The sequence below is a fragment of the Leucopleurus acutus genome (genome assembly GCF_964270905.1).
Source record: "Leucopleurus acutus genome assembly, chromosome: 17".
Lineage (NCBI taxonomy): Eukaryota > Metazoa > Chordata > Mammalia > Artiodactyla > Delphinidae > Leucopleurus > Leucopleurus acutus.
In genome coordinates, this window is record NC_139159.1 from 46,004,347 (window position 1) to 46,028,760 (window position 24,414).

At 35.6% G+C, this 24,414-nt stretch overlaps 1 protein-coding gene across 1 annotated transcript in view; it reads right to left on the reverse strand.

Moving 5' to 3' along the window:
• Positions 1-24,414, reverse strand: part of STK3 (serine/threonine kinase 3) — a 317,965-nt gene that overhangs the window by 101,101 nt on the left and 192,450 nt on the right. The window contains exon 8 of the mRNA XM_082858352.1: positions 22,127-22,252. Within this exon, the coding sequence (XP_082714478.1) occupies positions 22,127-22,252 (126 nt within the window). The remainder of the gene's footprint in view (positions 1-22,126; positions 22,253-24,414) is intronic.

The window sequence follows — 24,414 nt, forward strand, 5'->3', positions numbered from 1 at the left end:
CTGCTGTCTTTGACATACCTATCTTTAATTAACAGAAACGTCTGCCTTCATGCATCCTAACTTTCTGCACGCTCATGGGCATGTTTTAAAGTTACATCAAAGCTTTCACGATCTCCGAAAGTCATTAACGACTTGTTCATCAGTACAACAAACCTAAATGGTGAGAAGGGTGTGGGCAGGACTTCAGAGGCTCCATGAAGCAAGACTGTACAAGTTCCTGGCATTATATTAAAAGCTTCCAAACAAAAGATTATCTTACATCCCCTGTGCACAATACTGATATACAATAGAGTAAATTTAAAAAGTAAAAGCAACCTTAACCATGACTTCTCTTTTTTCTCTCACAGCCAAAAGCATGTCAAAGGATTAACAAAATATAAAGATTATAAAATCAAATATTTTAAAATAAAAATAACACCTTTAAAAACTGTTGTGTTGTTACAAGCAGTTTATAAAAAATCCACAAGAGGGCACCAAAGACAAAAGGCTAGAACAAATTCCATTAATTTGTGATTTACACAGATAAAACAGGTTCATAAAATATTATTTTATTTACTAACATACTATCAATACCTTTCAGAAACAGACTATTGGCCACCGATTTTTTTAAAAAACTGATATATTTTGAAATACTATAGCCACTGCCATGTTATATTTTTATATAAGTAACATTTATGTTTCTTAAGGGACAGACTACATTCAGTAATCTCCCCAATGACTTGCATATAATAGCAGGAGCTCAGTGAACACTTGTTGATTCCACAAAATTGACAGAAACATACAACAGGAAATATCAAGTATTCATATCACTGTGTCACTGCATTCTAAATTGCTTTCATATAAACAGATTTAGGATTGTATTATCTTATGTTCTTAGAACAAATAGAACTAACAGCTAATTTGTCTTTGAAAATAATTTCTTTTTATTATCCTTTCTTTCTCTTACTCCTTTTCTGCTCCATTATGGTCATGTTTAACAACAAATAGAAACTTTAATATATACTTAACAAAAGAAATCACTTGTACAAACTCAGAAATGATAACATTATAAAATGACTTTAAAAAATCAGCTTCCAAAACATACAATTTAGAAGGAGACTGCCTGAATCACAATAAAATAACAATATTAATTTTAGCATGCAGTTACATTACTGAAACTCCTGATAACAAAAGACATTCTGGGGCAGAGAAATGCCAAGTCAGGGCAGCAAAAAACAAGCAATTACCCCCAAAACAAAATATTTATCACATGTTTGACTTAAGCACTGCTCCAGGAATACTTCATGTACCAGTATGTACCTTATTATTTTTAAATGCAGATACTTTCTGTGTTGATGATAATCTTGTGGCACTATGCTAAATAATAAGGGGTTAAGTCAGTTAAACCCCATTATAAAGCAATTTTATACACATATTTATTGATTTCATAAATATTGATTAAATATTTATAAGTACCTCCTGTGTGCAAGGCAGTGTGCTGAGATACAGTCTTTGTCTTTGAGAAATGTACAGGTTAGTGGAGAAAGTTAGAAAGTAGACATAAATACAGTGAGATAAGCATTCTCACAGAGCTAAACACAGATACCACGGGAGCACAGAGGAGCACTTGCCTGACCAAAGCCTTGGAGGAGTATCATGAAAAGTTCCCCCTTTCCAGAGGAATCAATGGCTGAGATGACTCCTGAAGGATAAGGAGTTACTCAGGCAAATGAGGGTGACCTAAGAAGTGGTCTAGCAGAAGCAGCAACTGATGTTTTTCTTTAGACACTTTTTGAGCAATCTCGCTTTTGCTTAAGGTTTAACCACCAAATGCAGAAAGCCTGCTGATTCTCCAACTGCTTGAGCGCTCTCCCTTGGGGTTCAAAACTGCATATCCAGCTGGCTGCCACAAAATGACTTTGATGACCCATGGACACGTCAAATTAAATAAGTTCTAAAATGATCTCATCTTACCCAGAAAGTTGCCCTGTAGAGAGTACTGCTGGAGAATACTTCAGCCACAATATGATAAGAGGTGGAGAGAGAATATGATGAAGTGAAGACACAAAGGCTCTGACTATTTTATCAAGAAGTCTGGTTATGAATAATTTGTTGTTGATTTCTTCTTTAGTTTTTTAATGGTCAAAATATAACTACATTTTAACACTGAGGAAAAAGGCCCTAGAAAAAAGGGATAATGTGACCGACTGAAAAGGCCTACATAGACACTATTGTCTAGAAAATTTCAAAGAATCGACAAAAACCTCCTGGAACTATATAATAAGTGAATATAGCGAAGTCACAGGATACAAGGGTAATATAAAATATTCACTTGCTTTCTCTATACCAGGAAATAATAACTGGAATTAAAAAAAAAATCTTTAAGGCACACGCACACACACACACACACACACACACACACAGAAAAACACGTTAAGTCTTAAAAAATATGTATAGAATCTGTGTGCACTGATGAGAAAAAGCAAAGACCTAAATAAACTGAGAGACATTCATGTTCACGGATTAAAAGACTCAAAATATGGTTAAGATATCATTTCTTCTTAACTTAATGCATAGCTTCAATTCAACCACAATAAAAATTCTAGCAAGCTAACATGTAATTGTCAACAAAATGATTCTAAAGATTACATGGAAAGGAAAAAGGCCTAAAACAGCCAACACAATAATGAGTAAGAAAAATAGTTTGAAGACTCCAATTTTTAGACTTCTATAAAATTACAGTAATCAAGAGAGTGTAGTATTGGAAAAAGAATAGATACATATATCAGTGATAAATCAATGGAACAGAACAGAGAGCTCAGAAACAAACCCGCACAAATACAGTCAACTAATCTTTGAAAAGGGCACAAAGGCAACTCAATGGAGAAAGGATAATCTTTTAAACAAAGGGTGCTGGAACAACCGGATGGCCATATGAAAAAAAATACAACCTAGACTTAGACCTCATGGCTTTCACAAAAATTAACTCGAAATAGATCATAGAACTTAATATAACATGCAAAACCAGAAAACTTCTGCAAGAAATCATAGGAGAAAATCTATGTTACCTTTAGTTTGGTGATGAGTTAAAGCATCAAAAGCAAGATCCATTGGAAAAAAACAAAACCAAAAACCGATTGGTGATATTAAAACAAAAACTACTGCTCTGTGAAAGACACCATTAGGAAAATGAAGAGACAAGCCACAGACTGAGAAAATATTTGCAAAACACTACCTTATTTTAAAGGACTTGTGTCCGAAACACATGAACAACTCCTTAAAAAGAAACAGTAAGAAAACTAAAAATGGGGAAAAGTACTGAATAGACATCTTGTCAAAGAAGATAAATGGCAAGTGAGCATATAAAAAGACGCCCAACACCTTTTGTCATTAGGAATTACAAGTTACACCAACAACGAGATACCACTAAATACTTGTTAGAATGTCTAAAATGCACAAAAAAACAAAAAACAAAACAAAACAAAAACTTGACAATATTAAGCGCTGGTGAACATGCTTAGCAACAGAAATTCTCATTCATTGGTGGAAATGCAAAAATGGTGTAACACTGGAATAGAGTTTGGTATTTTCTTACAAAGCAAAACATATCATCAGATCTACCAATTACTGTCCTAGGTATTTACCCAACTGATCTGAAAATTTACATCCACACAAAAGCTGGCATGAAAATGCTTACAGCCACTTTATTCATAATTGCCAAAAGCTAGAAATGACCAAGATGTCCTTCAGTAGGTGAATGGATAAACAAATTGTGGTACATCCATCCAAAGGAATACTATTTAGTGAAAAAATGAGCTATTAAGCCACAAAAAGACATAGATGAATCTTAAATGCATATTGTTAAGTGAAAGAAGCCAGTACTGTTTGATTCAATTACATGATATGGAAAAGGCAGAACTACAGATGGTAAACAGATGAGCAATTGCAGAGGGCTTGGGGGTAGAGGGAGAGTTTAATAGGTATAGCATAGGGATTTTTTCGGGTGGTGAAAATATTCTGCAGGATACTGCAGTGGTGAATATGTGACACCATGCATTTGTCGAAACTCACAGAAGTTTATACTATAAGGAGTGAACCTTACTTAATGTATGCAAATTTAAAAACATATTTCAGGTGGTCAGGAGATCCCAGGATGGAATGCAGAATGTGACACACACAACCTTGGAAGTGAGTGGAATCTGTAAGACTTAAAACAAAAAGCACTGTACATAAGCACCGTGCTCTACTTGATAAAGTTGTTCCCATGGGGATATGGGTTAATTCTGAAACCACTATACATGCACACAGGAACTGAAATATTTAGCAAACGGGTGGTAGATGGAGGGAGCCAGGTTTTTCACCATTGCAGGGGGGAGCTACAAACAAGCAAGCGGAGGCAGACAGAAGGATCCATGTGGTAATGGATCAGAGTCAGAGCCATCAGTATGAATTCATGTTTAGCTTAATATAGGTAAAGATGGAGATATATATATATACATATAATTATGTGTATATACACAAGTTAGCACACACACACATATACCTCCTTGCTTTGTCTACTGAGAGGGATCAATAACGTGACAATATGCCACAGTAGCAACAAGTACATCTACAGTCCATATCTTGGTTTCTAATACCATTCTCTAATAAAGGAACTAGCTCCTAGGATTCTAGAAACTGTGGCAGGAAATATACAAACTGAATCTAGAGTATCTTACAGTGTCAGAGAGTAAGGACGTAAGTAAAGTAAAAGCAAACCCACAATGATGGGGTTATGTGAAAGGGACAAAAGTGCCAACCATAAGAGGTTCCAATGGCCAAAGCTGGAACAATCTGAACAAGAAAATACATAAGGCAGGATTGGATTATAACCCGAAGTGTAAACTAAATAACCATGAGTCAGTGAGATATATATGACTGAATAAATAAGTGGAGAAAATAGACAAATCTCCTGTGTAGAAGAATTCCTACATAACTTCCCACTCCTCAAGTGTGGGCTGTGTATTATGATTTCCTTCCAAAGAATACAGTATGGAAAGGAGAAAAGAGTAATTTTGTTGTGAAGAAACCTGACAAACACTACATCAGCCAGGTGATCATGGGTAACACTGACAATGATAAGTCATGTTAACAAAATGTATCTGTGATATTGTGATATAAGAAGAAATATAGATTTGATCTGTCCCCAGTTCCTGGCACAGTACTTCTAATACCCTTACAATTTCCCGAGTGATATGTGTGGGAGGAGCACGTTTTCTTCTTCATAATAAGCCCCTTTCAGCCTTGTCTGGCTTTATGCTATAAGGTGACTCCTGGAGGATGAGGGCTGGTTGCCAGAGGAACCAACCATGTGATCAGAGGGTTGGAACTTTTAGGCCTACCCTCCTGACCTCCAGGGAGGGGAAAAGAGTTAGGGATTGAGTTAATCACCAATGGCCAATGATTTAATCAATCATATCTCTGTAAAGGAACCTCCATAAAACCCCTAAAAGAAGGGTTCTGGAGAGCTCCCAGGTTGGTGTATAGATCAAGGTGCTAGGAGACTGGCATGCCTGGAGAGGGCATGGAAGCTCCACACGTCTTCCTCATCCTATGCATCTCTTCCGTTGGTCTGTTCCTGAGTTGTATCCCATATTGGAAATAGTAAAGTGTTTTCCTGAGTTCTGTGAGCTATTCTAGAGAATTAATGAAACTGAGGAGGGAACTGTGGAACCCCTGATTTATAGCCAGTTGGTCAAAGTATGGGAGACCCAGACTTGTGACGAGCATCTGAAGTGAGGGAGGGGACAGGTTTGTGAGACTGAGTCCTTAACCTGCAGGGTCTGTGCTAACTCCAGATAGTCAGTGTCAGAATGAATTAAACTGTAAGACACCCAGTTGGTAAACTGGAGAATCGCTTGGTGTGGAAAATCCACACATTTGGTGTCAGAAGTGTTATAAGTAGAGGAAATGAGTTTTTCCTTTAATACTCTTGATATAAATGTGATGAGACTAGCCTTTACTTCTGTAGTCTCTCTCCCAAAACCCAATAACCTCAGTGTCATCGTAAGAAAAAATATCAAATAAATCCCAGCTGAGGGACATTCTACAAAACACCTAACCAGCATTTCTCAAAGTTCTCAAGAACATCAAAAACAAGGATAATCTGCGAAACTGTGACATCAAGAGGAGCCTAAGGAGACATGGTGACTAAATGTAAATGTGGTATCCTAGATGGGTCCTGAAACAGAAAAAGGACACTAGGTAAAAACTAAGTAAATCTGGATAAAGTATAGACCTTAGTTGAAAACACTTATTAATACTGATTCATTAATTGTAACAAATGTACCATACTAACATAAAATTTTAATAGGGGAAATTGGATGTGGGTATATGGAAACTCTCTGTACTATTTTCACAATTCTTCTGTAAATATAAACGTATTCAAAAATTAAAAGTTACTTCAGAAAAAGAAAATGGAAGAAATTCATTTATTTGAATTTATATTTACTAAATAAATATTTATGTCACAAAGTCCAACACGAGAATCTACAGGTCAATGGTCCTCATCTACATTAGAATCAGCTAGGGAGCTCTGAAAAAATTCTGATGCCTGGGCTTCAGCTTATATCAATTAAATCAGAAATTTCTCAGAGTAAAAACCAAGCATTATTGGCTTTTCTTTTCCCCTCCAGAAGTAGATAGGTTGTTCAAATGTATAAAGAGAGAGATCAAGTGACATAGCCAATTGCTGAATATTCTACACATTATATTAAACATTACAAATCCCAAGGAATCATTTTTCCATTAGAGATAACTAAAATACCAGACTTTTAGTGCTTAATGTATATAACTTTTTGTATTGACAAGAACAGTGCTCTGTACTCTATCACTTAACCAAAAACTCTGTTGGAATCTCTTTTCAGAAAAAGATATTTTAAAAATATTTAGCAAATTTCAGTACATACATGCTTAAAAAAAAGAGAGAGAGAATGCCCTGAAGCGCATCTTATTTTTAAAAAGGCATGCTTTATTGGATAAGATTTTTTAAACTCTTACATGGCAGAAAAAATACACATAGATTTGCTTTATATCCTACTATGAATGCTCCTTGGTAAAACAAAATGTCGTATTTGTAGAAAGTTGTTTTGAATAGAAAGAGCAATACCATTAGTAGATACTCTTTAAAAAATAGTCTTTCTATAGATAATTTAGGTATTTACAGTAAATATGAACAAATATATTTATGCTTTTTAATCAACTCACACTAAGGATTTGGGAATATCTTCCACTGACATCCGGAAAACAAATTCTTTCTTTCTATGTAATACAGTTGACCCAACTCAGCACCAAATTTATATCACATGCTCAGAAGTGCCCCAAAAAGAAGATCTTTGCCATGTTTAGCAATGCTTAAACTAGCACAAAAACCTTGATATTGGGATTAACCTGCTGCAGAAATCTCTGTTTACAATTTGTTTAATTTTAAAAATCTGTACAATTACCTCAGCACCGACCAAAACATGTCAATTTGTCAAGATGTATTCTCATCAGACAAGCTTTTTCTATAATAGGTATAAAATCAAATTCATAAGGCACTAGTTCCAATCATGTCCCATACCTTTCTTGAATAAAAAATATTTAAAGAAGTTTGTTTATAATAGTTACTTACCCAGGGCACAGGTGTACATCACCAAAAACTTTAAAACAACGTACCCTGAAATAGTTATCATATAGTGTTTCCTTTTCAAAAGTCACACTGAGAGTTGATGGAAATGTCAACATAATTTTAGGTCTCAAGTTTTTCTCCAACTGTAGTAAGTTGAATTATGTAGAAGTAAATTAAGTTTGGAAAAATTATAAGTTGATATTGGTATTACCCATAAATTCTCTGAAAACTGCACTCACTCAAAATGAAAAAAAGCAGGATCTACAATGGGTTCAAGTATTAATACTGAATATCAAATATAAGTATCTTCGACAATGCAGCAACTCAATATGGTGAATTTACAGCTCTAGAATTTCAAAATCAGGGAAAGAATTTGATCTATATTATTTCAAAATCTAGCACTATTAAATTTTCAATGGTCCAGTGCCAAACTGGCTCTGTGTCATATTAGGCCAGTCATCGGAAAAGGACCAATCAAGGATGGAGACTAAAGACAGCTAACAAAAAGGCCATCAAAGAATACAAAGAATACTCTCTGTATTCTTAAACTAAAAATAAATGTAGAAGGAAAACTTGGCAATGCAGACCTCCCATGAGGCTGAAAAGACCATTTATCTTTGAAACAATCAAAAAAAGGAAAAAAGGAATGGGGAAAAAGTCTCAAATGAAAACGACTACTATATCAAAATAGCCATTCAAAATCTTCTGCCATATCCTAAAAAAGGTGGCCAGTCCCCAGTACCATAAATAGCAGGGATTGTCCAAATGAATCCACCAAATTGGAGCAAATTCCAAAAGAAGGATCAGCCAAGTTTCACGGGCCAAAGGTAACCAAGATGAGTTACAAATGAATATAAAGGGAGGTTACAAAGCAACAACCTTAACTACACAGAGGTAGGTGTAAGGCAAGCACAGAATCAATCAAATAATGGCTCAATAGTCTACAATTGTTCTCATATGGCTGGAAGGCTCAAGATTGTACCTTTGTTCCACCATTTAAAGAAAATTATTTTATAAAACAGTGGTTGAGAAAAACAGAAATGTCCATTTCCTTTTTTTTAAATTGAAGTATAGCTGACTTACAATATATTGTGCTAGTTTCAGGTGTACATTTACTTTTATTCTCATCAACTACTAATTTAGTATGACTTGCCTTAAATTCCTAGACTTCTTGTAATGCTATCCTTTAGAAGTTTTCCCTTCCCTTCTTGGATCATTTTCATTTACAAAATGTCCAGAATAAACTATAATTGAACAGATCAAAATTTTCCTTTTAATTGTAAAACTTTATGAGTGCTCAAGGAGTTTTTAATCATTCTAACATACGAGGTTTTATAGATTTATTTGACTATCATCACATTAACAACTCAATATTTAAAATGACAATTTCAGAACACCCAAGAAAAGACAAATGGCAAAAGTTTCCATTAAAATGGAGGATTGAACACATGGGTTTATGCTGATTCCAGCAAAAACCCTCAAAAAAATACAATTTTTATTGTACAAAATTACAATAAAGGCACAGAAAAAAAATAAACTCATAAAGACAAAGAGCATGGAGGAGGAGACAACAGCAAACAGGAGATGTCAAAAAATTTGGAAGCTAGAAGAAAAAACTGGAAGCTAGAAATCACATAAATATATGTAAGTAGTAGCTATCTCAGCACACCAAAGAAACCCAAAACTTAAGCTTGTAAGGAGAGAACTCACAAGAGGCAAGCAAATTCAGGCCCCAGAGCAGTGGGTCGTAACGTCTTTTATAGTAAGGTTCACAAGTCAACTAATTCTACTCTTACACAGAGAGTTTCCAATAGGCAATTTTAGTGTTTCTCTCAAATACAATCATTAGATTCTTCAAGAAGACCCATAAAGTGAAAAGTTAGAGATCAAAATAAACACGAAGGAAACAGAGACAAGGAAGAGAGAAAAAGAAAACTCAAAGTAATAATGATAATATAACAACAATGAGGAAGAGGAGGATATTTGGGAAATAAATATTAGCTATAGAAAAAAATACAAGGGTTAGAAGATAAACTTAGAGAGACCTCCAAGAAAGAACAAAAAAAAAGGAAGAGAAAAATAAAAAAACAGAGATAAGATCATTGAAAGATAAATCTAAGAGGTTTAACAAGGAAATAAAAGGAGAGTAAGAGAGAAAGATGGGGGGGGAGGTGAGAGAGAAAGGGGGAGACAGAAAGTGAGGGAGAGAGAGAAAAGAGAAGTTATTAAGAAATAGCAAATATAAAATTACACAGAATTGATCTTACCTCAGGAAACAAGAAAACTCTTAAATAAACAACCTAACCTTACACCTAAAGCAACCAGAGAAAGAAGAACAAACAAAACCCAAAGTTAGTAGAAAGAAAGAAATCATAAAGATAAGAGCAAAAATACATGAAATAGTGATGAAGAAAACAACAGAAAAGATCAAAACTAAAAGCTGGTTCTCTGAAAAGATAAACAAAATTGATAAACCTTTAGCCAGACTCATCAGGAAAAAAAAGGGAGAGGGCTCAAATCAATAAAATTAGAAATGAAAAAGGAAAAGTTAAAACTGACACCAAAGAAATACAAAGGCTTACAGTAAACTACTACAAGCAACAATAGGCCACAAACAACCAAGAAAAAATGGACTAATTCTTAGAAAGGTTCAACCCTCCAAGACTGAACCAGGAAGAAATAGAAAATAAGAACAAACCAATCACAAGTAATGAAATTGAAACTGTGATTTAAAAACTCCCAACTAACAAAAGTCCATGACCAGATAGCTTCACAGGCAAATTCTATCAAACATTTAGAGAAGAGCTAACACCTATGCTTCTCAAACTCTTCCAAAATACTGCAGAGGAAGGAACACTCCCAAGCTCGTTCTGAGGCCACCATCACCCTGATACCAAAACCAGACAAAGATACCACACATAAAAAAAGAAAACTACAGGCCAATATCACTGATGAACACAGATGCAAAAATCCTCAACAAAATACTAGCAAAGCTAACCCAACAACACATTAAAAGGATCATACACCATGATCAAGTGGGATTTATCCCATGGATGCAAGGATTCTTCAATATACGCAAAGCAATCAACGTGATACACCACATTAACAAACTGAAGAATAAAAACCATATGATCATCTCAATAAATGCAGCAAAAGCTTTTGATAAAATTCAACTCCCACTTATGATTAAAAACTCTGCAGAAAGTGGGCATAGAGGGAAACTACCTCAACATAATAAGGGCCATATATGACAAACCCACAACTAACATCATTCTTAATGGTGAAAAACTGAATGCATTCCCTCTAAGATCAGGAACAAGGCAAGGTTGTCCACTGTTGCCACTTTTATTCAAAACAGTTTTGGAAGTTCTAGCCACATGAATCAGACAAGAAAAAGAAAGAAAAGGAATCCAAATTAGAAAAGAAGTAGTAAAACTGTCACTGTTTGCAGATGACATGATACTATACATAGAGAATCCTAAAGATGCTATCAGAAAACTACTAGAGCTCATCAATGAATTTGGTAAAGTAGTAGGATACAAAATTAATGCACAGAAATCTCTTGTGTTCCTATACACTAATGATGAAAATCTGAAAGAGAAATTAAGGAAACACTCCCATTTACCATGGCAATAAAAAGAATAAAATACCTAGGAATAAACCTACCTAAGGAGGCAAAAGACCTGTACTCAGAAAATTATAAGATACTGATGAAAGAAATCAAAGATGACACAAAAGGATGGAGAGATATAGCATGTTCTTAGATTGGAAGAATCTTATACTACCTAAAGCAATCTACAGATTCAATGCAATACCTATCAAATTACCAATGGCATTTTTCACAGAATCAGAACAAAAAATTTTACAATTTGTATGGAGACACAAAAGACCCCAAACAGCCAAAGCAATCTTGAGAAAGAAAAACAGAGCTGGAGGAATCAGGCTCCCTGACTTCAGACTATACTACAAAGCTACGGTAATCAAAACAGTTTGGTACTGGCACAAAAACAGAAATATATATCAGTGGAACAGTACAGAAAGTCCAGAGATAAACCCACGCACCTATGGTCACCTAATCTTTGACAAAGGAGGTAAGAATATACAGTGGAGAAAAGACACCCTCTTCAATAAGTGTGCTGGGCAAACTGGACAGCTACATGTAAAAAAAATGAAGTTAGAACACTTCCTAACACCATACACAAAAATAAACTCAGAATGGATTAAAGACCTAAATGTAAGAACAGATACTATATAAAACTCGTAGAGGAAAACATAGGCAGAATACTCTCTGACATAAATCGCAGCAATATCTTTTTTGATCCATCTCCTAGAATAATGAAAATAAAAACAAAAATAAACAAATGGGACCTAATGAAACTTAAAACTTTTGCACAGCAAAGGAAACCATAAACAAAACAAAAAGACAACCCACAGAATGGGAGAAAATATTTGCAAATGAAGTTGACTGCCAAGGGATTAATCTCCAAAATATACACACAGCTCATGCAGCCCAATATAGTAAAAAAAAAAAAAAAAAATCAAAAAATAGGCAGAAGATCTAAATAGACATTTCTCCAAAGAAGACATACAGATGGCTAAAAAGCACATGAAAAGTTGCTCAACATCAGTAATTATTAGAGAAATGTAAATCAAAATGACAATGAGGTATCACCTCACACATCAAAAAATCTATGAACAGGGCTTCCTTGGTGGCGCAGTGGTTGGGAGTCCGCCTGCCGATTCAGGGGACATGGGTTCGTGCCCCAGTCCGGGAAGATCCCACATGCCATGGAGCGGCTGGGCCCGTGATCCATGGCCGCTGAGCCTGCGCGTCCAGAGCCTGTGCTCTGCAACGGGAGAGGCCACAACAGTGAGAGGCCCACGTACCACAAAAATAAATAAATAAATAAAAATAAAAGGCCAGCTTGTTCACGCCACTCCCCTATTTAAATTTCTTTCTGGGGCACAGAAATTCCACCTTGAGGAGCATCTCCTGTAAGTAATACTTGCATGTTTTCAAAGACAAGAATATTCAAATCAGCACTGTGTATTGACTGGCAACATATTTAATATCTATCATTAGTGGACAGGTTAAATAAACCATGGTTCAACCACATAATTGTAAAACACGGAGCTGTGGAAAAGAATGAGATAGATCTAAATGTGCCAAATATGGAACAATCTCAAGATACAAAGCAAGGTCTGTATGGTACGCTCCTGTGTGTGCAAAAAAGGGTGAAGAAAGGAGACGTTTATACATAAACGATTTCCACAAAGATACATAAGAAGTTAATGATCGTGGTTGCTTCCCAGGAGGGAGGCTGTGGAAATGAAGATCTAGGGTGCCAAAGATTCTTTTTATTATGCGCTCTCTGTAGATTTTAAAATGTAGATATCATGTAGATATCACATTTGTAATTAGAAACACTAATTTAAAAAGCAAAAACAAAACCCTCCATGTAGTGAAAGCACTTCATCAGCATCTAACAAAGGCACTTCATCGTGCTCTGCAACAGGAGAGGCCCCAACAGCGAGAGGCCCGCATACCGCCAAAAAAAAAAAAAAAAAATCTACTAACAATAAATGCTGGAGAGGGTGTGAAGAAAAGGAAACCCTCCTACTCTGTTGGTGGAAATGTAAATTGGTACAGCCACTATGGAGAACAGTATGGAAGTTCATTAAAAAACTAAATACAGAACTACCATATGATCCAGCAATCCCACTCCTGGGCATATATCTGGAGAAAACCATAATTTGAAAAGATACATGCACCCCTATGTTCACTGCAGCACTATTTACAATAGTCAAGACATGGAAGCAACCTTAATGTCCAAGACATGGAAGCAACCTTAATATCCACAGAGGAGTGACTAAAGAAGATGTGGTACATATATACACTGGAATATTACTTAGCCATAAAAAAGAAGGAAATTATGCCATTTGCAGCAACATGGATGGACCTAGAGATTCTCATACTGAGTGAAGTCAGATAAAGACAAATATCATATGATATTGCTTATATGTGGAATCTAAAAAAAAATGGTACAAATGAACTTATTTACACAACAGAAATGGAGTCACAGATGTAGAAAACAAACTTATGGTTACCAGGGGGGAAAGGGGAGGGAGGGATAAATTAGGAGATTGGGATTGACATATACACACTGTTATATACAAAACATAACTAATAAGGACCTACTGTATAGCACAGGTAATTCTACTCAGTACTCTGTAATGACCTATGGGAAAAGAATCTAAAAAGGAGTGGATATATGTATACGTACAACTGATTCATTTTGCTGTACAGCTGAAACTAATACAACCTTGTAAATCAACTATACTCCAATAAAAAATTTTAAAACTAAAATAACACAGAATTAAGGGACACTTCCAAATTGAAAGAGCCAAAAGGCACTCCACACAATGAATGGAAAAAGATCTACACCAGGCTTCCCTGGTGGCTCAGTGGTTGAGAGTCCACCTGCCGATGCAGGGGACATGGGTTTGTGCCCCAGTCTGGGAGGATCCCACATGCCGCGGAGCGGCTGGGCCCGTGAGCCATGGCCGCTGGGCCTGCGCATCCGAAGCCTGTGCTCCGCAGTGGGAGGGGCCACAACAGTGAGAGTCCTGTGTACTGCAAAAAAAAAAAAAAAAAAAAAAAAAAAAAAGATCTACACCAAGGCACATTCCATGAAAGTGTTAAATAACAGAAAGTGAAGACCTATAAAACTTCTATAAAACATTCAAAGGATTAGGTATCTGAATGTCATCTGGCTTCTCATCATCCTTACTACTAAGTTAAGAAATAGAGCAAGGCCTTCAAATTTTTAAAGGAACATTATTTTCAATCCAGAATTTTATACTCAATCAATCAACAGTAAAGATAGAATAAAGACATGGTCAGATATACAAGTTGTGAAAAAACCTGCTAATGTCTGGAAGCTCCTGGGAGATAAAGTGCATCTAAGTAAGGAAGCAAAACAAGAAAGACAAGATCCAGAAACCATAGGATCCGTTAGAGAAGAGAGAAAAGGAAATTTGCAGGATGATGCTGAAGTGGGGCTGGGGGGTGATGTCTTAGGAGAAGAGCTGTTCAAGACTCCAGAAAGTCAGCATTCAGATTACAGGAAGATAGAGGGAGAGAAAGAATAAGTCAAGAATAAAGTATGACACTAAACAATTATTTGTGTTTGACCATACACAGAGGCCTTTACAGCCTCTGCAGAGAGTCCGGGAATGTGGCGTTTCAGAACAAATTCGTGATAGGTACACAGAAAAATTAACAGCAACAAACAACAGTAACAAAAACCGTGACAACTACTCGTTCCAGAAATCACAAACATAAAAAATATGTAATCATAATATATTATGATGTTTACATACTCACAGCTATCTAAACACTGAGAGGGATTCTTTTAGAATTGTGTTTTAGTTATATGGGGAGAATGAGAGATAACAAGTAGTTCTTTTAAAGAATTTCAGTTTGTGATCAATAATGTTATCTCAAATATAAATGTTCCTTACTAAATCTAATTTACTTTTTAAGAAGTAAAGGACTGAGAATAAATTTTAAAATTATCTTTACTGGTTTTAAGCTTAAAGTACTTTATAAAAATCTCTACCAGTTCTTCCAAGCACATTTGACCATTTAAAATTTGTTTTAAAACAGTTAAAAAGACATTTTCAAAATACTGGTTCAAGTCTGGTAAGTGATGTTATTTTGGTGGCCCTTAGAGTAGCAAAACCAGCAGCAGGAACAATTATCATCAAAGAAACCAAAAACTAAACAAACAAAATAATAACAAAAACAAAACACCCAGACAAAATGTTAAAATAATAGCAGCTGTGGTGATATAAGTAGTAGCACTAATAAAACTGAAGCTAAACTTTATCAAGCACATTATGTGTGATAAACTGTTCTAAGTGTGAAGATATACATATTTTTTACTACATCCCCATAACAACTCTATGAAGTATGATCTATCACTAGCCCCTTTTTACAGATAGCGAAATTGAAGCAGAGAGGTTAAGTAACTTGGCCAATGACAGTTATTTGGGAACAGAATCAGGATTTTAGTCCAAGCAGTCTGTCCTACTCTTAGACAAATTCTACCCTCCCCACCCCCCAAATTTAACAAATTAGATACGTTAGAAGCTTCTGGACTGACTTGGGCAGATTCTGATGCTGTTCTATTATTTATCAGTTTAAAAGATTCTCAAGAGAGAGATTGATTTGAAGTTCCTTTATTAAACAGGGGTAGGGGGAAGATGGAAGATTCTGAGACTACTCACCTGGAGGCTATCTCACCACCTGTAGGGATGTGGATTTTCCCAAGCACCCTGGCATTTCTCCCGACATCCATGCTAAGAATTACTGTTTCAGTGAATCACAACTGGAGGGGATATGCCATCCCTCAGACATTAAGGACAGCAGCCTGACAAGTTTAGAGTTCAGACCAGAAAAGTTCAGAAAAGAAATCACCAGAAAGTCCTCATTTCTTTTCCAAAGACAGAAGCTCTAAAACATGGTCTAAAGCCAGTTAGTAGACAAAATCTTTTTCTTTGAATCATTACTAAATTAATATGAAATAAAATGACACCTTTGAAAGTGAAAATAAAAGGCCTATTACATGCATAAAAGTGAAAAGCTCTCAAAAAAAAAAAGTGAAAAGCTCTCAAGCAAGCCTAACATCAAGAAGTATCCCACTTTTTGCTCAACATTTTACTTACTTTAACATTCTCCCACGTCTTTCAGCTCCTTGTGTGTTACTTAAAGTAACATTGTGATTGACATGGGAAACACCTGAGCTCCAGTACAGAGCAATTCTTGCAAACTCCTTATCAATCTTCTAATCTACTTTAAAAATGACCACTTGTCAATAGTGCATTCTATGCCTTATAAATTCAATTTATTAACATCATCCATTACACTTTTAAATAATCATTCAGTGTACCATGTATGGAGTGTTTGCCTTGTTATTTTATTTAAAATCAGCAAGCAGTAACTTGTACTGTGTAAATATTTAAACATAAGTGCCTATATAATATTTTAATAAGCCATACCAGATAACTTAAAACTAATCTTTTAAAAATCAATGATGAATTAGAGTTTAAGAGCTACATAGGGGGGATTTCCCTGGTGGCACAGTGGTTCAGAATCTAATGCAGGGGACACGGGTTCGATCCCTGGTCCAGGAAGATCCCACATACCGTGGAGCAACTAAGCCCGTGCACCACAACTACCGAGCCTGTGCTCTAGAGCCTGTGTGCCACAACTACTGAGCCCACGTGCCACAACTACTGAAGCCCGTGTGCCTAGAGCTTGTGCTCTGCAACTAGAGAAAGCCTGTGCACAGCAACAAAGACCCAACGCAGCCAAAAAAAAAATAAAAAATAAATTAAAGAAGAACTACATAGGGATGTACCATTTATTGTATAATTAATAAATTACCAGAATGCATGCTCACACCTTGAATGCTACAGATATATTAGTATAATCTGAATGAGAACAAGAAAAAGTCCTGTATGCCTACAGTTTATATAGACAAACTATGTCCAACTTTGTACTGACTTGGTCAGAAATAAATGCAAATTTTATGAAAATGTTTGACTCTTATGAAAAATAGAGTATCACTTTAATGACAATTTGGCCATGAACATTAAGAGACATGTAGCTATGAGAATTTGACTGTTTTACTTTAAAACTGTATATGTAATTCAATTTTAAGTCAATTTGCAAGAGAATACCAAAGGAATGAACAGTATGAAGACAAACTCTATGTAAGATTTTCAGCCTTCAGTGTGAATAAAAGTTTCTGAGAGAACATGACTACTGATTTAAAAATTTGATAAAAACGAATGGCAATGTAGAAACATACTCTTACTGTAGGAGGGCTTCAGATCCACTCTGCATATCTCATTGTTCTTATAAATTGCATGTGTCTGTGCATATGCATATTTATTTATATTCAGAGCACAAATGACAAAATGACCTCAAGATAGAAACTACTGCCTGAGAACATAATCTAAAGCAAAGAGTGTGAACACTGCTCAAAGTGTGTGACTCTGTCAAGACTTAATTTTTTCTTACAATTTCAATTAAAACAACAAAAAACAACGTAATAGTTTCATCCAGAAACACTAGCTTGGTTCCAGAGAGTATAAATGCTTATTTGAAAACTAAGAAATCATAAAAACCTGATGTGATTTTAAAATCTGTCCACAATATTTTGACAGTCTTCCCTTCAAAAGGTAGAACCTAATTCCCCACACCTTGAATGTGCACTAGACTACGTAACACATACCTAAAACAATGGGATGGCTTTGGAACGGGGCAGTGGGCAGAAGCTAGAAGCACTCAAGAGTGTGTTAGTAACAGCATGAAAAGTGATAAATTTTTAGCTCTTATATTTTGGTTACTGATTCATCCAATTAGACCTTATATTAAAAGGTCATTGTATATGATAAGAGGTAAGGGTCCAACCTCACGCTTTTAACATGTGGCTATCCAGCTGTCTCAGCGCCATCCATTAAAAAGACCTCTCTTTTTCCATTGAATGGTCTCCACACTTTCACTGAAAATTAATTGGTCATAGATGTATGGGTGTATTTCTGGACTCTCAATTCTATTCCATTGATTTATATGTCAATCCTCATGCCAGAACCACATTGATTTAATTACTGTAGCTTTGTATTACATTCCGAAATTGGAAAGTGAATCCTCCAACTTTGTTCTTTTCCAATATTGTTTTAGCTACTTGGGGCCCCTTCCTCCATACAAATTTGAAGATTGGCTTTTCCTTTTTTGCAAAAAAAGACCATAGGGATTGGATGAATATGTGAGTCACTTTGGGGAGTACTGCCATTTAAACAATATTAAGTCTTCTAATCAATGAACATGGGATGTTTTTCCACTGATTTAGGTATTCTTTCAGCAATGTGTTGTATTTTTCACTGTACAATTCTTTCACCTCCTTGGCTAAATTTATTCTTAGGTATTCCATTCTCTTGGATGCTATTGTAAATGGAACTGTTTTCTTAAATTCCTTTTTGCGTCGTTCATTGCTGGTGCATAAAAACATAATGGATTTTTGTATGCTGATCTTGTACCCTGCAACTTTGCTAAACTTGTTTACTAACTCTAGAAGATTTAGATGTTTTGGACAGACACCATCTAGGAAGTTGCTCCACCTTAAGGGGATCGAAACAAAGGCAAGCCTCTGTGCCAGCCCCACAGGGAACTGCCAGACAGCTCAAAATGCAAAAGCACAATTTTTTGAAAGTAAGGTTCTTACTCCTCTCCCCTGCCCCCAACCTCCACCTCTGTTCCCATGGCGGCCACTGAGCTAAAAAATTGGGGATGGCAGGCATGTAAAGCAAAAATGCCACAACACTTTCTTACCAAAACTTAACATTCTTAAGCTTCTTCATTAAGCACTCCCCTGGTTGCTATAAGTTTTTTATTAGATTCCAGTGTTCTGAAAAGCTTGACTTGTCAGTTTCTGCCAACTTAATGGTTGCTTCTGTGGAGCCACTGATTCTTGGATTTCCCTACTCCACCATTTTCTATGACCAGTAGCTTCTTTTAACAAATAGAATGTGGCAGAATTTACAGTGTGCAACTCCTGATGTCATAAAAGGCACTGAGATGTCCTCTTTGTTCTCGCTCTTGGCTCACTCACTCCAAGAAAAGCCAGTTGCCAGACTGTGAAGACTCTCAAATAGTCCTATGGAGTGTCCCAGATCGCCAGGAGCTGAGACAGCCTGCCAACAGCCATATGAGTGAGCTACCTGGGAACTGCAGTCCTTGTCAAGCCTTCAGATGACTGCAGCTCTGACCAACACTTAAACCTCAACCTCAGAAGAGACTCTGAGCCAAAATCATCCAACTAAGCCACTCCTGAAATACTGATCTACAGATACCATGAAATAATAAATGTATGTTGTTTTAAACTGCTAATTTTTAGCAGTATATAATAGTTAAAGCTGAGGCCTGAAAGACAAGAACCTACTCAGTCAAAGAGTTCTAAGGAAGAAGAATGTTTCAAGCAGTGGGAATGGCACATGCAAAGGCCCTGCATAAGGAAAGGTCATTGGCATGTTAAAATAATAAAAAATGTGAAAGAAGATCAGTGTGACTGGAGCTCAGTGAAGGAGAGGAAAATAGTGAAAGAGAGGAAAATAGTGAAGAAAGAGATCACCAAAGTGGCAGAAAGTAACTGAGATGACTATAGCAAGATCTTTAAAACTTAGTAAAAACTGGTAAGTTCTGGGGTAAGCAATAGTTCCTTATCTATAAAAAATGGAAACCAACCTATAATTAAGTATAGGAAAATAAGAGCAAAGCAAAAATAGTCACTACTCCAATGACAGCTAATTAAAGGCAGTTAATTAGTCCAGCACTCATGAGAAGCTTACATAAGGTGAAAGAAAACCACTGGGTACCACCCCAGAGGGGCAAAGACTAGACTTTTTGAGAACATAATCTTATCAAAGTATGTAATTCTGATAATCCAGTGATGTTTATTTTTATAAATACTAATAAATATTTGATTGAAAAGTGAGCATAAAGTCTTAATGAAGGAGGATGGAAGCTTAAAAGTAAAATACCTAGTTTTATTCTTGTTTCCTCACCAGTTTTTTTGTGTTTTGTTTTTTAATATTAATTAATTAATTTTGGCTGCATTGGGTTTTTGTTGCTGTGCACTGGCTTTCTCTAGTTGCGGAGCATGGGCTCTAGGCACACGGGCTTCAGTAGTTGTGGCACGTGGGCTCAGCAGTTGTGGCACATGGGCTCTAGAGCACAGGCTCAGTAGTTGTGGCGCACAGGCTTAGCTGCTCTGTGGCATGTGGGATCTTCCCGGACCAGGGCTTAAACCCGTGTTCCCTGCATTGGCAGGCGGATACTTAACCACTGTGCCACAAGGGAAGCCCTCCTCACCAGTTCTGTGAATTTTGATAAATGACTTCACTCCTAATTTAATTTCAGTCAACTGCAAAATGAGATAATAATATACACATCTTCAATCTTACTTTTTTAAAGATCAAATAATATGATAAAAGTTCTTCTGAAAGTGCTTTTGAAACTACAAAAAAATAATTGACATTTACAAATTTGATCATTTGTAGAGAGAGACCAAAAACTATTATCACACAGGGTGGGAACTATAAGACCGTTTGAGAACAAGAACCAAGATCTTTACATCATCCCATATTACTTATGGAAAAAACACCTTTATGAGGATGCTGTTTAAAATTCTGAATGGTGAATTCACTGGCAAAAAAATTATAGCTAGAATATAAGCTTAAAGCATCTGTCTCACCAGGCAATCCACAGTCACTGCCAAGTGAGTAACTGATTTAGCCAAATAGCTACAGAAAATGATTATAAATCAGCTCTGAAAAGAAGCGCACTTCTCCTTGTCCTGGGCTACCATATGACACAAGGTTTAATAACTGGTGAGGGACTTCCCTGGTGGTCCAGTGGCCACGCTCTCAATGCAGGGGCCCCGGGTTCAATCCCTGGTCAGGGAACTAGATCCCACATGCCACAACTAAGAGTTCGCATGCCGCAACTAAAGATCCTGCATGCCGCAACGAAGATCCTGCACACGGCAACAAAGATCCTGTGTGCCGCAACTAAGACCCAGCGCAGCCAAATAAATAAATAAATATTTTAAAAAATACTTGGTGAAAAGGGTAAAAGAATTTCAAAAGAAATACCAATTAGATAACCAGTCTCTGAAATTGAAAGTAAATTTGAATTAGCAAAATAATAGGATTTGTATACAAAAACTGTAAGATTAAAAAAAAAACTTCTATGGGAAAATATAGATGATGTTATCAAAGACATTTCCAATCAGTATAAAAATAAAATATCTGTGTTTTCAGATTTAATGACTAACTGAATACCAAGAGGTATTCATCTCTATATCCTTAACCAGAAAAAAGTATTATAATTTAAAACAAGGAAAAAATTGTCAATGAAGCATAAAAACATTAGACACTATAAAATGTGATATATAGATATAATTTTTTACTTTATTAAAATGCATTGATGCACTAATAGAACGTAAATGTAATAAGCTGGTCCTTTTATGTCCCTCCTGCTTTCTCTAGTAACTCATCTTCTACTGTGGTACTCTACCTACAGCATAACTGATGACCAGTTAAAAGTAAGTTCCAGAAGATATAACATAAAATTGACCAAATCCAAGATAATATTTATTCAACAAACACACCTCAGTGTCAACTAGATACCAGGTGCTGTATAAGCCTATTATATTAACCTTACATTCCCCATTAATCCCTAATTCTTAAGACATCAGAAAAGACATCATTTAATAAAATGAAATATATTTTGAGATTTAATGAACAAACATACTTCACTTGTACAATAAAACAGAAAGTGCTAATGATATAGTTAAAGAAAAAACCCAAAATTATAGGAGATTCTCGACTCAGAAGAAAAAGATCAACTTTTTTAGGGTAATTACGAACCGAATTTTCTTCTTCCTCTTCCAACTCTCGCTGCTGTTCTTCATGTCTTTTAGCTTTGATCTCCATGGCTTCTGTGATCAGGTCTCTTAAAATTGATACAGGTTTTGCATTCTTGATAAAAGGGTGCTAGAAAAGTAAAATTCAATGGTATAAATTCAAATGGTTTCTCTGAATTACATCTTTAAAACATTAAAACAACACGTAAATGTGAACCAGGAGCATAGGCTTCAATGATTGGTCCTTTATCCAGAATTAAATGTTAAAAACAGAGAGTATTTCAACTGCTTTAGAAATAAAGATTTTACTTTCAGGTTTACAAGTTTTTAAAAAACCATTAAAGCATACACACAAAAATGTAATCCTGTTAATAAAACTACATTCCCCTTACAGATATAATTGTCCAAAGGAAGTACAGATTAGGTAGATTAGGTAGTAAAAAAGACCAAAAAAAAATTTTTTTAAAGATTGGTGATTAAATTACATATAATAATAAAATGATTTTGGTATTGTTACAAATTTTAATTAATCTTAACAAGCTGACAGCCAGAATCAGTAGTCAAAAGGAGTGTAACTATTTATTTTACTTCTTTTACATATTTTCTATTTATTATGTCTTTAATAATGTAATCATTTCCAAGGGAGAAGTAGAAAATAGCAATAAGAGAAAAATATTTTCCAGAAAATAAGTACTGCTTCACTTCTATACCACCCTGATCTAGCTAAAACATCTGAGTTTGTTACAATTCTGATAAACAGAAGTGAAACCACCAGAAAATACCTGGGTGTTTGATGACTTTTAATTCAGAGGAGTAACATGAGAGAAAGTAGAGGGAATGGTTAAAAGTATAATTTGGGATAACCATATTTTGAAGCAGCAATACAGCTTCAAAATGTAATTTTCACAATTATATGTCAGTAGAAAGCCATCTGAGTTATTTTCATAAAGATCAATACAACACGAAAATATTCTTAAAGATAAAAAAAATTCTAGTGCTAAGAAGAAATTACAGACATTTGTAAGAGGCTTTAAAATGGTGAACATACCATTTGGGAAAACTATGAGTAAGAATTTTACCTGATTACAGAAATTCTAGCATCGATGACAAAGAACTAATAAATTCTTTTATAGCAGTTATAAACTGATCACCAGATAAATTAAGTTCTATCAACATACCTGTGGTGGAGAGTCCTAGTCACCCACCAAAATACAGTTGTGGCTGGACCTATGGATACCCAGCTACATGCTACATTTCTCATTTCTCAGTCTCCCTTTCAGTTGGTTGTGATTAAGTTCTCACCAATGAAGTGTGAGTGCCTGCGTTGTGTTCCACTCCCTGATCTGGGCCTTAAAACACCGAGACTGTGCACTCTTCTGTGATTTCTTCTCTTTCTGCTACGCTGGGAAACAGACAAAGACAGTGCCCTAGAGGATGGTGGAGAGCAAGAAGGAAGAAATCCCAGTCCTACTGTTAAAAATTCTGAGAAACAATGGTAAAAAGGTCACAAAAAATTAATACTAATTGAAGATATGATCTTTGCCCTTAAGGAACTTATTATCTGGAATAAGAAACAAAAGACGAACACATAAAAAAAATTACAGTGTGACATACAAGTTACATTAATGATGATTTAGCACAGTCTATATGATTAAGAGATGTAAAAGTAAAAGAAGAGGTGACGTAATCTCAGATGCCTCACAGAGAAGAATCAGACCATTTTAGGGAGAAGGAAAACTATGCACAATATGAAAAAACACAGATAGGGGATGTATGTTAGAACACCATAGGAAGAGCTGTCTAGCCAAAACAGAAACACTGCTTAGAGAAACGCTGTCCTGTGAGTTTAGATACAGGTAACAGTGGGACAAGAGGGATAAACACTCAGAATGAGATACTTGAATTTTGCCTGACAATCCCTTTAAGTACACAAACAAGAGAATGGTGTAAGGAAAAGAATGTCTGTGACAGTGTAATCTTGCAGTAGAGTTTAGAAATGAAATAAGATGGGGTGAAACTGCAATACAGGTGCAAATTATTAAGAACCTGGATTAAAAAAATAGCTGCCACAGTCAAGAGGAAATACTGAATCTGATGGAAGAACTCTTAAGAAGGATTTAGTGACTATATATTAACAGGAGTGAAGGAAGACCAACACAGCAAAAACTGGGAACCAGTAGAATTGCACCTCTTCACTAAGGAACAGAAATCTCAAATTGTATTATACTTTATCTTCTCAGGAAAAATTATGAGCCATTCCTCCAAGCCACAGTTTTGTTTTCTTTTTTAATA